This window comes from Ammodytes marinus, assembly GCF_949987685.1.
Source record: "Ammodytes marinus genome assembly, chromosome: 9".
Taxonomy (NCBI): Eukaryota; Metazoa; Chordata; class Actinopteri; order Uranoscopiformes; family Ammodytidae; genus Ammodytes; species Ammodytes marinus.
Window position 1 is genome coordinate 25677135 of NC_137213.1, and position 17266 is coordinate 25694400.

The 17266-nt window shown below is 39.8% G+C and overlaps 1 protein-coding gene across 1 annotated transcript in view; it reads right to left on the reverse strand.

The window, feature by feature from the left end:
• Positions 1–17266, reverse strand: part of b4galt2 (UDP-Gal:betaGlcNAc beta 1,4- galactosyltransferase, polypeptide 2) — a gene marked incomplete at both ends in the record, with an annotated part of 109773 nt that overhangs the window by 58479 nt on the left and 34028 nt on the right. The window contains 2 exons of the mRNA XM_080034277.1: positions 2539–2655; positions 5239–5357. Coding sequence (XP_079890403.1) covers positions 2539–2655; positions 5239–5357 — 236 coding nt within the window. The remainder of the gene's footprint in view (positions 1–2538; positions 2656–5238; positions 5358–17266) is intronic.

The following is a 17266-nucleotide window of genomic DNA, read 5'->3' on the forward strand; positions in this document are numbered from 1 at the left end:
CAAGCAGTGGATCAGTATCTGTTTTGAAGTGCAGGTCAGAGAGCGAGTCTCCTGACTTCGCTCTCAACGGTAAGAACGCTATTATCTGGTTACATTACGATACAGCAAGACTTTTGTAGTTAAACAAATATAACTCAAGATATGGAGTTCAGAGTAACTTGCTTAATGAGTATACAGTCCTTCAGCTACAGGAATTAAGATTTAACGCTCTGTGCAAACCGTCTGCTCTGCAAAACTGTCCCTGACCAAGGCACCAAATACATTTTGCTTCAGGGATTAAGCTTTGTCTTAATTGACAGATAAAGCGATTTAACTTTCTAGCTAAATATGATATCCTGGCAGAGAAAAAAAAAGCAAGTAGAGACTTTCCTTACGTGGTTCATTGAAACTACTCACTTTTGACTTATTTTCTCCAGTCATTCTTTCAGTGTGAGGGGGGAAACACTGTCAGCCTTCACAAAGTATCTTGCAATGGCTTCTTTTCATTTTTTTTTTTAATTTATATTTTTTCAAGTAAATTTTTTTGTATGTTGCAAATGTTAATTAGACTGTTTTTATGTTTTTACTTGGTATTCTACTCTTATTTATTCTGTTGACTTTCATATGCCTGTTTTTAGTTCAGTGGAGCTAATATCTTTAATTGTATGTCTTAAATTTTGTGGATTACATATCTGTGTAATGTTGTTTTATATTACTTTGTACTGCAACTTATGTACAGTGAAGATCCCTCAGGATGAATTAAGTGCTATCTTATCTCATCTTAATTGTTTAAATGTTGTTTTTCCCCCGTGTAAGGCACTTTGATATTCTGTGTTGAAAGGTGCTAAAATAAAAAAAGTGGAGTCAGGTAGGAGATATAAACTGACATAACACCCATTAAAAACTACACAACATTAGCCCAGAATTCTGATCAATCTGCGCTGCATCGGGATGAAGCGGAAGATAAAGTCAAATGATATAAAGTCTTGTAGAAAACGTTGAAAATTTCAATGAGAGATGAGGGAAAGCTTAGGCTGAGTGTCGCACCCACACTACTAGCTCTACACACCCTTACCCTCGCTAACTACTTCACATCAGGGAGAGAATATTCGTGTTTATGCGTGAAAGGGAGTAAAGACACTGGAACATAGCCATCCCAAGAGCAGAGCACATCAGGGCAGGCGGAACCAAAGATCTGTTCCACGGCGGGGAGTGATTAAGACGATGTGAAAGGCCCACAGGGGGAGAGAAAGGGCAGAATGGATCGCTCATTGCCCATTATTTACAAGAAAAACTCACACCCAATGCAGCGTGGAGGAGCCGCACACACTCTCACAACCTATCAAAGAAAATCAAGGTCCTTGTGCTTCTGCTGAACTGAGATATTTAAGTAAATAAGTTGTTGATTTATGCTGCAGATGGGTTCTTGTCAGAGGAAGAAGCAGTCAAATAAGTCCTGTTAAGTGAGGATATATCCTTAAGGGCTATAGGCACCTGAAAATGAACCAATCTGCATTTTCTCCATGCAGTAATGGACCCATCCTATTTCTTAATTTTTTTTTTGGAAAATGCTGATGAATGCAGAGTATAGTGAGCACATAGCCTACCTAACCAACATATCCATAGTATTTTGTTTTTTGTTTACATATCCAGATTCATATCCATCCTTCCTATTAATGCATTGATCATACTTGATGGTGGCAACAGCGTTCTAACTATTCCATCACTACTCAGAACTGAGCCTGAGCTGACAGATCTGGTTCACGTCTACTGCTTGTCATACAGGAGCATTTTTTGTTGTTGCCTTTTTCAGCTTACAGCAAGAGATTCCTCAGGCCTTTTGCTAGGCCCGTAATACAGTTCATCACAAAACATTCTTCTGCAAGTAAAATATGTTTTGCCCATAACCTACTTTGCATCCCAGCTTGAGAACAAAAAAAATCACTTTATAAATTATTCTCACTTTGAAGTTTCTCACCATCGTAAACATCTCAGAATATCCTTGGGTTTGGAATGTTGGATCGTCAAAACAAGATTCAATGCATTACCTTGAGCTCTTTTTTCAGAATGCTTTTATATATTTTGACTTGGTACTTTCCAATACGGACATGTCTGAAAGCAAAACAAGCATGGACGTGTCACATCAGCCAAAGACCAAAGCTCTTTGTAATATATAAACACAATTTAAAATCAAAATTATGTTATAATGTAAACCCACAGTATTTTAATCCTCACATGACCAACTCTGGAATTATACAACCAGCTTGGTTTGGACACTTGCAACTCCGTAACATGGGAATCTTCCATCCCTCGTGACGTGAACACATTACGAGTCGGGCAAAGCAGCATCGTGATTTTGACTTTGTTGAGCTAGGCTACACTAGTTCAGTGTATTTTTTTCTTTTGTCGAGACTTAAGGCTCTACCTCTACATTTCGGGACACTGACCCAAGCCAATCGGCCTTCAGCTTTTTGCCCTTAGTGATTACCATTTTCTAACACATGCTCACAAACTCTGTGTTCCAAATAATGGAAACAATTGTCTTGAGATGAGCTCTACCTGGTTGATGATGTAGATGCCGTAGTCAATCTTCTGCCTCCTGAGGATGGGGTGGAGGTAGTGGAGCCAGTACTTGAGGTGGTTTTCTCTGTGACGGAAAGGAATGATGATGGCCACCTAAAAAAAACAAGGAGCGTACCAGTTGAAAATACTTTTGAACCCAACGGGGAAAATATACCAATACACATTGATATCGTCCAATCCTGCAGTTAGTTTACGAAACATATTTTCTCTACATGTAATTCTTAGTATTAAGACTAGAATGTGTCGGTAAGCCACACTATGGGCCCTGCTGCTGTAAACAACAACAGTTGAACTGTAACCTTTCAGGAAGCTTTCTTACTTCAAACAGTGTTCCAGCGATCACATTTTCCTGTGTGGAAAGTTTGTTTATTCAGTTGTTAGAATTTATCTTAGAAAATGTTTACTTCTCTGACACACACAACATTACATAGTGCACCTTTAAATCAGTTATCAGCCTGGCACTTTTCTGTTGAAATGGCGAAATGATTATGAGACAGTGTTTCTCTTTGAAATATATATCTACAAAGACTGTTTGTTTGAGTAATTAACGCCTAAATGAGCTTAATTTCATCCTGTGGTGAACAGTTCTGCAGCAGGCAATTTACTTCCGTAATCCCCCTGGTTAATGTTACAGTGTGCATAAAAAGTTGGTTCTCATCTATTATGAATGAAGCAGCACGAGGTAGGAGCTCTCACTGGCACTGCGGGGTTCAGACAGATTTGAGGGCGTCCCATATCTCTGTGCTTTAAGCCCAAGGTTTGAACTGTCATTCACTGTTCATCGTTCAATCGTAATTTCCCACTCAGATGACAGCTGGCAGCAAATTGACCTTGGATGGGTGCACCTGTTTTGGTTATGTGTTCGCTGCTATGCGTAGCAACCTGCCATTGAAGTGTTGTGTAGAGGGGAAATACTTCAAAGCACCTATAGGGGAGAGTGGCCTAAGTTGTGCAACTTTTCACTCAAAGTGACTTTAAAGTAAGGCCTTGACAGTAAAGTCTCCAACTCAAATATGTACATATATTTCAGGGTGTTGTGCATCCCTGGCAATAAAAACTTTGGATCTGGAATAAACTGTTGAAGAAATATAGCTTTCGGAAAAAAAGTTGTCTTGATGCACAACTTGCCCCCGGTGTGGTGTAAGTTGTGCGGTTGGAGAGAATACCATGGGGTGAATTGTGCCATTGATATATATCTCATAAACTGTAATGCAAGACAAATCCATTATACAATCACTTATTTAAGGTGTATTTAAAGTAAATAAAGTAAATAGTTGACAAAAATTTAAGGACAATTTTCTTAAACAAGGCCTAGCAGATCTAATGGTTTTACCTGCAAAGCTCACAATTACAAAGTCACCATCATCATCTTTCTGGCCATCTGAACTCTCATCAGTGGTGTCGTTAAGTGGAATTGAGATGTCACTCTCTTCTGAGCTACTGTAGACAATCACTTCCTTTTGGTGACCAGCGTATACAGCCATGCCACTGGCACAACTCTCAGAAATGTACTTTGCACTAGTTGCTCCGTGCTTGTGGAACCAACTGCCACCTGCCAAATGTGATTCCCCTACATTTCTGCCTTTAAATCAAGGCTCAAAACCCATATGTACACCCTGGTGTTTCCTCCCCATTAACTATCTTACCTCTGCACTACTATCTGTGTTTATGTGAATGTATGGGCTTTACGTCTTTTATTTTGGTTATTGTTATTTTACCTTCATTGTTTATCTACTGAATGCACTATGTACAGCACTTTGGACAGTGCAAACTGTCATAAATGTGCTTTTATAAATACATTTTACTTACATACTTACTTATAACTCACCCAGGCCCTTTGGCACAAATCATCCCAATCCCAGAAATTTGGATAATAAGCATGATGCAGCAATTTAGGGCTGACATCGTGCTAACTGTATAGACTCAAAATGTAGCATACTAAAGCACTAAAACATGTATCAAATGTTTTCAAAGTTGTCTATAATTGTTCAGACACAATAATCAAAAAACCTTGATCATGGAAATTTTACTTTGAAAGGCAAAACAGTTTTTTGAGCTTAAATGTGCTTATATCTTATTCCTTATGTCTCCCTTCTTTACAGGATGAGTCAAATGGATGGCTCTTCTTAAATATGTGGTCACATTTACAATTTCTTCCACGGTTTTCTAGAAACAAGGGGTGGCACAACTTCCAAAATGCACAACTTAGGCCACTCTCCCCTATATAGTCCCCTATATAGTCATTTATCAAAGGCAATGAAGCCACAATTATCGTACAAGAAAAGGAGTCTGTCAGAGCACTCTTCTGTACAGATGTGTGCCTGTTTTATTTAATCTGATACTGAAAGAAAATATGGAAGCCAACTTCTACCAGGAAAAAAAAACACATGAAAGTATGGACGTAATAAAAAATAAATGTGAAAGTATTTATTTGGTGAGTCAAACTTATGACTTCCTAAATCGGAAATGTAACTCATAGACTCTGATTTTGACTCTACCATGACTTTTCTTTTATTGTTATCATGCCTAACTTCTTGTCCTTTTAAAATCCTTTATACTGTCAGAAAATAGTTGTAATTATAACATCTGTAAGTATACATTCTTTATCTGCATCTACTTGAAATGCATTTGAATAAAATAAATAAAAAGGTAAACAAACATGTACTGTAAACAGACCTTCCATCGGGGCCGACAGTCTGGAGGCGTGTAGCGGCCTCCTTCCGTCACGTTGGGGTTTTCTCTCTGCACTCGTTCCATGGTCATCAGGGAGCTGAACTCGATCAACAAACGGCCCACTGAGGAAAACAAGGAAAGAGAGAGAGAGAGAGAGAGAGAGAGAGAGAGAGTTAGCTAGATGCATTCTGGGTGTCAGGGGAATGCAGAAGAAGAAATGGAGAGAAAAAATAAGATGAGGGGCTGAAAGAAAGCTACAAGCGAGGGATGTGGGGAGTGAGGGACAGGGAGGGGGAGCTTTTTAGCTTCAAAGCAACGCTGTACGTGTATCAGAGCAATGTGTGCAGGAAAAAAAGAATGGTTCCAAGGGACACACTCTGCATAACGCAGCATTTAATCAGATGCACAGGCTTCAGAAAACTTAAATTCCTAAAATAAATAAACAAAGACTTTGAAGTCAGTTAGTGTAAACACAACATGAAAGGTAATCACGCTGCTCAGTGATGAAGCCACACCACATGTTTTATCACTAATCTATCACCACTGCTTTGAGCGCCGTGGATCAAATGCTATCCAAGTGTGGTTGGTGTGTGTGCGCATCAGATTGCCGATTCAGACTAATTGAAAAGAAGGGGTTGGCTTTAAATCTTTGGCCCCGGACGATAAATACAGCCCCTCGTTCAGGGAGCCAGGATCATTAAAATATATGGGCAAGCTTTGCTGTTGGGGCTCCAACCTATAAGTCCTGCAGCAACCACAACTTGCTTTTTTAACAAACCAGATGGAAGCACTCGTTCTGTGGCACAATGCAAAACGTTACGCAGTAGCAAATGTTTTTCTTTAATGTCAGTGTCTAACCAAGTTCTCATTAGTTTAAAAAAAAAACTTGTATATAAACAAAAATACATATTTCACAATGTTTGCCATCAAAATGTACACATTAAGAAGATCATTCAGAGTGTCATTTGATTAAGGATGTGATACTATATGTATTGCTGGTTTAATCCTGTGTAATCATTCAGCATTTGAAGTGGCCTGGTAAGACTTACTGTATTACCCTCCCTCTAAGAAAACATTGTTATACTGTATATTTAAAGGATATGCCTGGCAATGTTTTACTTTGTTTGTTTCAAAATCATGTAAAGCGACAATCAACATTTTATTGTTTATCTTGATTTAATAGGTGAAATGTTCCTTTAATACAATGAGCCTGGGTGCTGTAGTTTTTTTTTGTTGATCTTACATTCACAGCCCTGGGGCTTGCACACTGGCACACGAGTGTACATGCGTCCAGTTGCATTATAAAATAGTCCATAAATGAAAAAACATTCTCCTGTTGGAATAACAGGGGAATTAATAATTTCCAGTGCCCAGCTGTATTTTTATATTTTTTTATCAACATATTTCTGCATGTTTTTAGGGATTTACATACCGAATATTCAGCAGCAAGACACATGTTAATGACTTATGGATAATGGTGCCTTGGGTGCTATAGACAAGGTACATACATATACAAATAGGAAAGTTACATAATGTCATATCATAATTCAAAATGATTTAAGACATTGAGATAATCCCAGCGACCAGATACATCTTGCACGACTCCATTGATAGAAAGTGAAGGTAATGCATGTCTTATTTAGCATCATGAATGTCTGAGTACACAGCATGAGAGCACTGAGCTGGAGAGAATATACACAGGGGTGAGGCCAATACAAGTACATGAGTCATTAATCCACTTAGAATTGAAGGGTCAGCTGTGTGTTAAGAGGTCTGCTCCAATCAACAGCGCACGGCCGAGGAGCATGATCGATGCCAACAAGGTTACATGTTCATAACAAATCTCTTCATCATAACAGAAGAGCTGATAGTCCCCCAGCGCCCCCGCCCCGCACACACACACACACACACACACATACACAATCCTGCCTGTCACTTTCCATCCTCTCCACTCTCGTCGACGCTCAAGTCTAATTTGTGCTAGTCTTTTATTTCTGCTTCCTCTCACACAATAATGCTACAGTAAGTGGAATATGGTGTTTTCATCTCGTGTCACAACGCTAGTGAGTAAGCTCTCAGAAAGGATAGACATAGTAAAAATAACCTGGGTGGGGGCGCCTTTAGCTCAGTTGGTAAGGCGTCCCCCTCCCGGGCCGGGCCCAGCAGCGGACCCGGGTTCGATTCCCACCCGCGGTCGTTCTCTGCATGTCACTCTCCTCTCTGCCCCATTTCAACTCTGTCTCTACACTATCATTAAAGCATAAAAATGCAAAAAAAAAATAACCTATGTTCTAGCACAAAATTATGCTTTTTTTTAGTCGTGCTGTCATATTCAGTAAGTTACATTTGTTCTTCACATTGATATCTGATCAATGTTTGTCTTCTGCATCAGCTTTTCTCAACCAAAACACCCCGTCAACAAATGCTTTTTGGCAGGGGACTAAGAAATATTCCCTCGTGTAGAAAAAAAATATAAAAAAGTTGAAAAGTGTCTCGAACGTATGTCTTTGGGATTGCTAACTTAAGTTTTTTGTATTGTTGTCTGACCTTTAATATAATGACAATAAACTACTTCAAACTTGAACCTGCCTTCAAAATCAGATTCACTGCACAGAAAGATATGCAGTAAACGTGTTGTGATTAGTTGAGATGGAGACAAGTAGATGTCAGTAAGCTTCCATATAGTCCAGTGATGCGAGGAGGGGGAACCTTGTGTGTGTGTGTGTGTGTGTGTGTTTGTGCGTACGTGTCTGTGTGTATAATGTAAAAGAGAGATGGATGGGGATATGTTCACATTTCTGTGCATGTAAGAAAAAATGCAGGTTTGAGCTAATGTTGGTAGAGGAAGAAGTGATTAATGAGAGTTGTAATGTGTGGTAAGTTTAGAGCAGTGCAATTACCACACACACACACACACACACACACACACACACACACACACACACACACACACACACACACACACACACACACACACATTCTATTTGGGGATATTACAGTAATACATTATAATCAAACTGCATGATCGCTCTATCTGGGACACCCACTGCACGTTGGGAGATACATCACTGCTTTGTCTGCATACATAGACAGGCATATTCCACACGCGCGCACACACACACACACACACACACACACACACACACACACACTTGAGGCTATGAATCCGCCTGGGTTAGACTTGATAACATAGAAACAGAAGGAGTAGAAAAATGGGACATTCAGTGTACTGTTTTTTTCCCCTGTGAGTTTTGGTTCTGATGATTTTGGGCGGCCTGGCCTCCATTCAGATTGTTATGCTCTGGGCTTCCATTCCGGTTCTCTCTTCCTGTGTCCTTTTGAATAGTGTCTTCACTTTCACCAAATAACTCATATAGCCTTCTATCGTGCAGATCAGTCTTGCCTATATCGAATCTCAAAAACTGACCGGGCCAATCAGGGACCGTGTTCAGACCTTACGCTCGTCCCTTATAGTTGAAGGCAGCTTCTGATTGGTTCGTGTAGTCATTAATCTAGCCTCGTGAGACCAGCCATATTCTCAAGAGTTTATTCGTCGATCCATGTTGATGTCGACGACAACAGGAACCAATCAGGGGCTGAAAGATTGGAGGGCCCCAGTCCGACTTAAGTCTAGATTGAACTACATGAACCAATCAGGGCTGCTTTCAACGGACAGGGCCAGGCTCCTCCCCACAGAGACTGGAGAAAGACCAGACTGATCTTTGAGAAAGACAAAAAACAAATGTGCGGGCGCTCCGGTGGCGTAGTGGATAGAGCGTGTACCATATTGGCTCCGGCCTTTGTTGCAGTGGTCGCGGGTTCAAATCCGATCCGTGGACCTTTACTGCAGGTCATCCCCCCTCCTCTCTCTCTCTCTCTGTCTCCCCGTTTCAACTCTGTACTGTCTAATAAAGCTTGAAAATGCCAAAAAAATTATCTTAAAAAAAAAAAAAAAAAAATGTGCAGCTAACGCAAAATAACGCTGGTCTCGCCAGACTACAGAACCCACATATCAAAACTGAAAATACTCCCAACCCCAACATATAAAAAGTGATTTTATTAGATTCTGTTATAGCAATAGGGTAAAAAAATACTTTCTTTTTTTCTTCAGAAGTCCGAATCCATGCACAGAAGAAAATCTTACACAGTCTCACAGTGTCCTACAGAGTTCCCTGCTCACTCCGGCCATCTGACCACACAAACAACAACAACTTGGCAGGCTGGTTGTTAATCAGTAGTCCTGTTTCCCAAATACGTTTTGTGCTACTTTAAGTGACAACTGAAAGCAGTGCCAAGGTCAGATTTCAGAGAATTTATAATTGAGTTTGTGTTCTTCTTCGGGTTCAGGGGGAAGTGAATAAGCGGAGAGAAAAAGATTAGAGAAAGGAGAGAAAAGGAAAGAGGGAGGGAGAGCTTGTTCCTCTCCTCCAGCCTCCCGCTGACACACACTTTGTGACAATGGAGACTTTCAGAGACTCTGAATCTTATTAGCCCATCCAATCCCTCCCTTCTCCACACTCTCTTTCAATCATTTACAAGTGCCTCAACTGACTAACTGCAGACTTTAATTGCTCTTGTTCCAGAGAAGGAGAGAAAGAGAGAAAAGGAGATGGAGGTAGGGGAAGACATGCAGAGCAAATGCGCGCGAAAGATGAGAAGTCCGTCAGTCATGCAACACTATCCCTTTATTCTCCTTTACTGATATATTTCACTGTGTAGTCATCATGTTGTCACTCCTTCAACAGCCCTCGTTGTTGATCTATGCTCTGAAGATTGCTCGTGTCAAAGGCTGTGTTCATCTAGGAAATCCTGCGTGTGTGAATTTACCGGATCACAGGATTATTGGCAATCCAAGAATCTCCCTGACACACACGGCAAAAAAAAAGGCTATCCAGTCAACGGATTGTGTGGGCGTGTACAGTAATGCACCACAGATAAAAAGGGGTTAACACAACGGTGGTGTGTTCACAGCTCACAATCAGCGACATCCACGCACTGGCAAACTTTTGTTGTCACAAGCCATGTTGCAGCTAAATGAAAAAAATAAATCAAATAAAAGGAAACATGTTTTGTACCAAATGGATATGTGAAACAGTTTTCTTTAGGATTAAAACGGTTTCTGTTAAGCAGTTTCCTTGGGCGCACAAGAGAGAGAAATTGCACATGGTCTTTTTTGAATGGCTTAGTTTTTTCATGGGATAATGATATAACCTTGCCAACAATAATAAAAAATAAAAATAATATTATCTTGTGCAATTAAATGAGCCAACGCCACATGTTTTTTTTTTTTGGAAGCTAACATAAAACTTTAATAATGGTTAGAAGTAAAGCCAACCAACAGAGAGAAACATGGCGCGCACACACACATCCCACAAGTCATTAAAAAGAACTAAGAGAAACAGAGTTGCAAATTCTGTGCACACATAAAGGCGTAGAGAGAGAAGTCCACACCACCACCACTCCCCAATGTGCGTATTCACATGATTCATTCAGATGTCTAATTCATTTGCTTTCTGGTTTATAAATTCGGTTTAGCTCCCATTATTTTTCACTCTAGCCTCGATAACTATCCGTCAATCAAAACTGATTGGAAAACATATTTGCACCGAAAACAAATTTGGCCATCAAATACACCTGCAGTGCTGTTATCCAATTATCCAGGAGACTCCACGAGGAGATCATTAAAGGAAAACTTTCAAATTGAATTTTTAAGGTGGTGAAAACTACTCCCAAAAAGCAGCAGCGACTTATACGACTAACATACTTTACACACTCTATAAACAACAGCATGGAAAACAATGTCAGATAACTGTGGCGAGAACTTGTCTGATTATCAAGACCACCTCAAAGTCTCGCTTGAACAACACAGCTGGAGACTTTTAACTTGAAGATGTACAAAGAAAAAGGACAACTTCTCTTTGTGTTTATGTATTTCTTTAATCAGAATTCCACAGAAACCGATTATATTGTGATATCAAAAGACCTCAGATGTGCTACAGACGTTTCCCATTGGACTCATGTTCTACCCATGTCCAGGAACCATCTATCATTGGGAAAGTGTTCATTCTTGCACCCCCTTTGGACAGAAGCGGTAGTGTTTTTACTACGCCAGCCGTAGTTCTTGGGTGAGCGTTCCCATGACGAAGGCATTAAGAAAAACTATATGAAAATAGACATTCTTTCCGCTGATGAACTCGTTTGCTGTTAGATGTCATTTATGATCATCAGAGGAAAAATAAGACTGTTTCAGAAATATTTAAAAGTTGCTCGTAGCATCTTTAACATGAAACTTTAATAATGAGTGTGAATTTCAGGCACGCCGTTGAAAGTAATTATTGCGCTTCCGACACAAGTACTGATAATGGGAGAAGTATTTGATGATAGTGCTTCTCTCCTCTACTTACATATAGTGCTGTTATAGCACTGTTAACAGCATTTGCATTTACACGTCTGTTCCAACAACCAGTTCCCCAAACAGGCACAAAAAGCACTCAATGGCTCCAATCCATGTGCACAGTATGTTCACCGATGTGTGTTTTTTTTTTTAGCTGAGAAAGAGGATGAAGGTAGGGGGGCATGAAACAGATGGAGGATGCATGTAACAAACATCGTATCCTGGCACAAGAAACGGGAAATAATGAAACAGAAGATAATGGGGGATCTGAAGGAGGACAAATAGTGAGACAACACCAGTGGAGATGTATAGGTGTTGTTTCAATACTATGCAGTATTGTTCCTGTAATTATTAGCTTTCTAATTTGCTTTGCATCACAGGCTTCCATCCCTGAAAAAATAAATCTCTAGAGAAATGTATATTGACGCAACACATTTCAACCAGAGAAGGAAAAAAAAAAAAACGTTGCCTTTACTTTTCAAATTTAAAACACGTTCACAAGCAGCCCTTTAATTTACTGTATCCTCTGAGTACTTATTAGTTCAGCCTGGTTCAGAAAGTTAAAGCTGAGAAGGCAATTTAATAATACCTCTTTCATGGTCATACCGGCCAAAGTATGATGGAAAGCCAGCAGGGATGATAAAGCAGAGAGTTACTTTATATTATAGCACAGGTCAGGATATAATGATGATTTCTGTGGATATAATTCATTAAAACTACATGACCCGGACTCCGATAAATGACAGAAAAAAGTTTTAATGGATTAACCAAGGGATAATGATTGATTTATAAAACAGTTCTGTTAGAAGTGACACTTGCCCATAATGAGATGATGAGCTTCCTCGCTACTGTAGCTAGCAGAAGGGGAAGTGATTGCTTCAGGTGTGACGGTTCTAACTTAAGGATAGAACAGTGTCCTGTATGAACAATGTATTGTTAACTATGCTCATAACTAACATTAAAGTAGGCAAGTCAGAATGTTTACCACTTTTTAAAGTTGAGTTAAAATACTTTTTAATATCTTCTAAATGCCCCCTTTTTGGGACGTTTTTAAGACCCTGTAGTTATGTCTCAATCCTGTAATACATAATTACAACCAGTTGTGATCAGAAAGCGACAAAATCAAGCATTCTCATTTATTGAGCTTTCAGAGTGAAGTTGGTCTGAATTTGAGCTTTGATCATATCCTGCTATTACAGAATCGAAAAAGGCATTGGCCTAAATGTCCCCAAAAAGGTGACAATGTGTGACAAAGTGTGATAATGCTGAAAGTATGAAGAAATTTAATTATATGACTAACTAACATATTGTGCATTTCGTGCATAAATATCAAGATTTCCTAACAGCTAAACAGAGTGTGTACTTTACTTCTCATGAACTAAGTAAACAAATTGAATAACAGGAAAGGAAGAAGAGCGGATGAATCTTCTCTTGTTTTTAATCACATGGATGTTTTTCAGCTGTCTGTTTACAAAAACAGACAATTATGAGAGCGTAATCCTTGATTATCACCATCCTATTAATCTGGAATTAACCAATTCCAAGTAATCTAGGGACTGCAGCCACGGGAGAGCTGTGTTTTGTTCTGGCTCTAATCACCACAAACTTGGTGTGTGTGTGTGTGTGTGTGTGTGTGTGTGTGTGTGTGTGTGTGTGTGTGTGTGTGTGTGTGTGTGTGTGTGTGTGTGTGTGTGTGTGTGTGTGTGTGTGTGTGTGAGTGCATTTCCCTAGTTGCTGTTTTTGGCCTGTTTGGACCGTTTTCCCTATTACATGATATGAAATCTGCCTGACTGGCAGAGGAGACCATGTTGGCAAGCAAACCATGTGTCTTTGTGAGCATGTGTGTGTGTTTGGCTGTACCGCTACAGGTCCTTCAGTCACCTTCCAGCTGGCACACTGATGTGGTATTTGGCACACATGCCCATAAACACTATTCTCTGAAGAATCAGTGCATGTAGATTCCAAGGTCACGATGCGTTCAGGGCACTGGTGGTTTGTGTGGTCTGGGCTGGACAGATATGTAATAGTGAGAGTATAGTTGGGTCCAGGCTGCCAAAGGGTTACAATGTAGACTCAAATGTTTAAGCTGCAAGTATACTTTAGCCAAGAATAACATGGCAGAATACCTTCATCCTTGGTCCAGAAATGAGATCAAGTCACATTTGAGAAGGAAACAAGTACACTTTAAAATTTAGTAGCTATATCATCATGTTTTGTGAATTTGAACTGAGTTGAAAAAACTTCCTTATGTGTGTCTGTCAGGTACAGAGAGACTGAGGGAAAGAAATACTGAACCGTCAATCATTTAGGCATTAAGCATTACAGCAAAACATGTCCTAATCAGCTAACCAAATCCATGGTAAAGGCAAACTCTTGGTCGAGTAAAACATTATTTATGCTGGCTCCCAAATGTGTTGCTCATTAGGGCTAATGCTAAGCTAAAGTGCAACATTTTAAAAGGGTGAATGAAAGATCAATAATGTTAGCAGAGATGTTAGAGCCACTATGAGAGTTTTAACGATAATTTGACGATTATCGGGATAAAATCACAAATTGCAATTGCTATCACGAATTTGACAGAGCAGCACCGTTGTCATCCTTCCAGTTCCCCCTATCAGATAGTACGATTTGATTGGTAACTCCGAATTTTCTGACATAGTTAAAGCTCCCATATTATACACTTTTCGGTTCTATTATACACCATATTATATGGTCTTAGTGGTCCCTAATACGTTTTTCTTTAATTGTTTGCTGAAAAAAACTTTCAGATCATTTATTGTACTATGCTGATGTTCAGCTAATCTCACAATGGCCTATTTTTTAAAAAAGAGCTGCAGCTCCCCTCGTAAATATACAATCTTTGAGCTCCCCCCGCCCCCTGTCCGGAAGCGAAGCCAGATACGTCTCGCCCTCTGTCTGTCAGGGCCGTGGACCAATAAGAAATAGGGGTGTGGGCTGCACAGTGGAAGCTTCTGGCTTTCCAGTTTGTGAGGTCAGAAGAGGGGAGAATTCTGACTGGAGTATATTGGGTGGGGGAGGGTTGGTGGTTTCAGAAAGGGGGAGAGTGAGAAAAGGAGAGTGTTATTTTTTTAAATATTTTGGCAGTCTCTAGGCACACCGTGGACCCATGGATATGTTAGAACACATTTAAAAAGTGCATTTAGCATAATATGTGACCTTTAATGAGCTCCAATGGTTCGTTCCCAGAGTATCCCATTTACATTTTCCAGGGAGACATTGTATACTTTGAATGAAGATGAAATGTATGAGATAGTATGAGTTTATATCTTCAGAACAGAAGTTATGGGATCCCTATTAAAAGTGCAGCGAAATCCTCAGATCGGTTGTATTCCTCCATTAAATCGTCAATGAAACAACACTGAACAGCTTAATTTGACCTCTGAAAGCACCGTGGCTCATTGTTTAATGATCTTGCACTCCATTGTAATTACATTGGCTGTAAAATGACTTAATGACTGTGGAGAGTGCAGACTCTATATGTTTTAATTTGAGAGCCGAGCAGCTACAAGATATGAACAAAATAGCTCCAGTGTTTGTCAAGTCTGTATGACATGGCTTCTTTTTTCTGTTACTTAACTCAATTAGGGGAAACAAAGGAAAACCCAATTAATCCGTGCCTGTCTCAAACCTCGTAGCAGCAGCAGCAGCAGCAGCAGCAGCAGCAGCAGCAGCAGCAATAGCAGCACGTGTAAATCAAAAGCAGCTTGATAAGTCAGACCCTTCATTTACTCCACAGGGGATTGGCATAATAAGGAGCCACACAGAGTCACAGTAAATAGCAAAAATGGGAAATAGCTCACATGAGTCACCAAAATAAAAACAAAGAGGTGATTTGAGCAGTGCTGTATGTGAACCAAATTACAAAAGTTTTCTGTTAACATTATTGTAACAGAAATAGTAATACAAAGGCACTGCGAAAACAAGATTCTCAGACATCGCCAGTGAGTTTTGATGGCATTTAATGAGCGGTTAGTGCAATACTTTCTTCTGTCAATGCAACGGCGAAGGGTAACATTTCTTAGATGGAAAAATTAAGTTGTAGGACTATACAGTTCTCAGTCAAAATCCAAGCCAGTGTAGTAGCATAAGGACAACTGTTTTTTTTTATTTTATCAAACAAAGCAGAGTCTTACTCTTTGCTCATACTCTCTTGACAACCTGTCATAGAGGCAATACATTCACTAAAAGCCATACTTTGTCTTTTTCTGAAAGGGCCTTAGAAATCTAAGTCAGTTTGCTGAAAGTAATTAAGAGCATGAACTGTATCAAAGGAAAATGTGAATATAGAAAAGAAGTGCTCCTTTTATAATGGGGATGAAAGTAAGTAAGGAGTTGAAATGATTCATTGAGGACACTGCCCGGTCCCTACCACTACCAGTCACAACAGCATAGGTAAAGTAAGTGGATCTGCAGGTGAGACAGACAGGAAGACAAAAGAAAGAAAAGTTCTAGATATTCTGTAAAACTTGGTTGCAGTCCGGGAAAAACAACAGATACAAGGTATTTCTCTTATTCAGCTATCTGCATATGTTAATGATTTATGCTCTGAGCCGCGGCCTAAATCAGCACTCAGCAGGCGAGCTTTTAAAAGACGTTCTTCTGACCTGTATGCAACCCGACAGAGACATCACATTTGGAGTCGGTGGTTTTTGTTTTGCAGCAGCGCGGCATTTATATGCAAATGTTGCAGTAAACTCTTCTGTCGTGTAGTCGAGAGGTAAAGAAAAAACATAAGAAGAAAAAAAAGACAAGAATGAAATGAATAGATTTCTAAAAAACCTTTTCACTTGCAAAAGCTATTCTGGCGCTGGGAAAACACAATCTACAACGCTTCAGCAGCTGTTTCTGTTTCCTGAACAATGGGAAAGGACTAACCTGCAAACAAAAAGCAAAAGGCCTACAGCACACACACATTAACACATACACACAAAAAGCAAAAGGAAATGCACTTAAGACTATACCTTAACAAATACAGAAAGATGTGATGGCTTATGCGTGTGTGTGTGTGTGTGTGTGTGTGTGTGTGTGTGTGTGTGTGTGTGTGTGTGTGTGTGTGTGTGTGTGTGTGTGTGTGTGTGTGTGTGTGTGTGTGTGTGTGTGTATGTGTGTGTGTGTCTGTGTGTGTGCATGCGTCTATTCTCTGCAGCTGATGATGATTTCCATCTGAAGGAATGAGGACGGACAGCCAGGTGTAATTCCTTTCAGTTTTGACAGAACACATGCCTTAGCCAATTCAATTACAGATACGTACACAAAGGCGCGTGCACACACACATACACACACACACACACACACACACACACACACACACACACACACACACACACACATACACACACACACACGGCACAACCGCTCAATAACAATACAATACATAGACTTCACAATAAATTAGCTCTTTTCACCTCTTGTCTGTTGAAATCTATTGTTCTGGCAATCATTGACTCAACAAAACAGAGATACAAGAAAATACATTGTGGCAGGCTGAAGAAATACTACTGCAATGAGAAGGTAAAGGTAAAGAACACTTTGAGGCTGATAATGATTACTTACATACAAACGTACACTCACTTGAAGGCGGATGTCTGTTGAAGTTTAAAACTATTGGATCTGCCC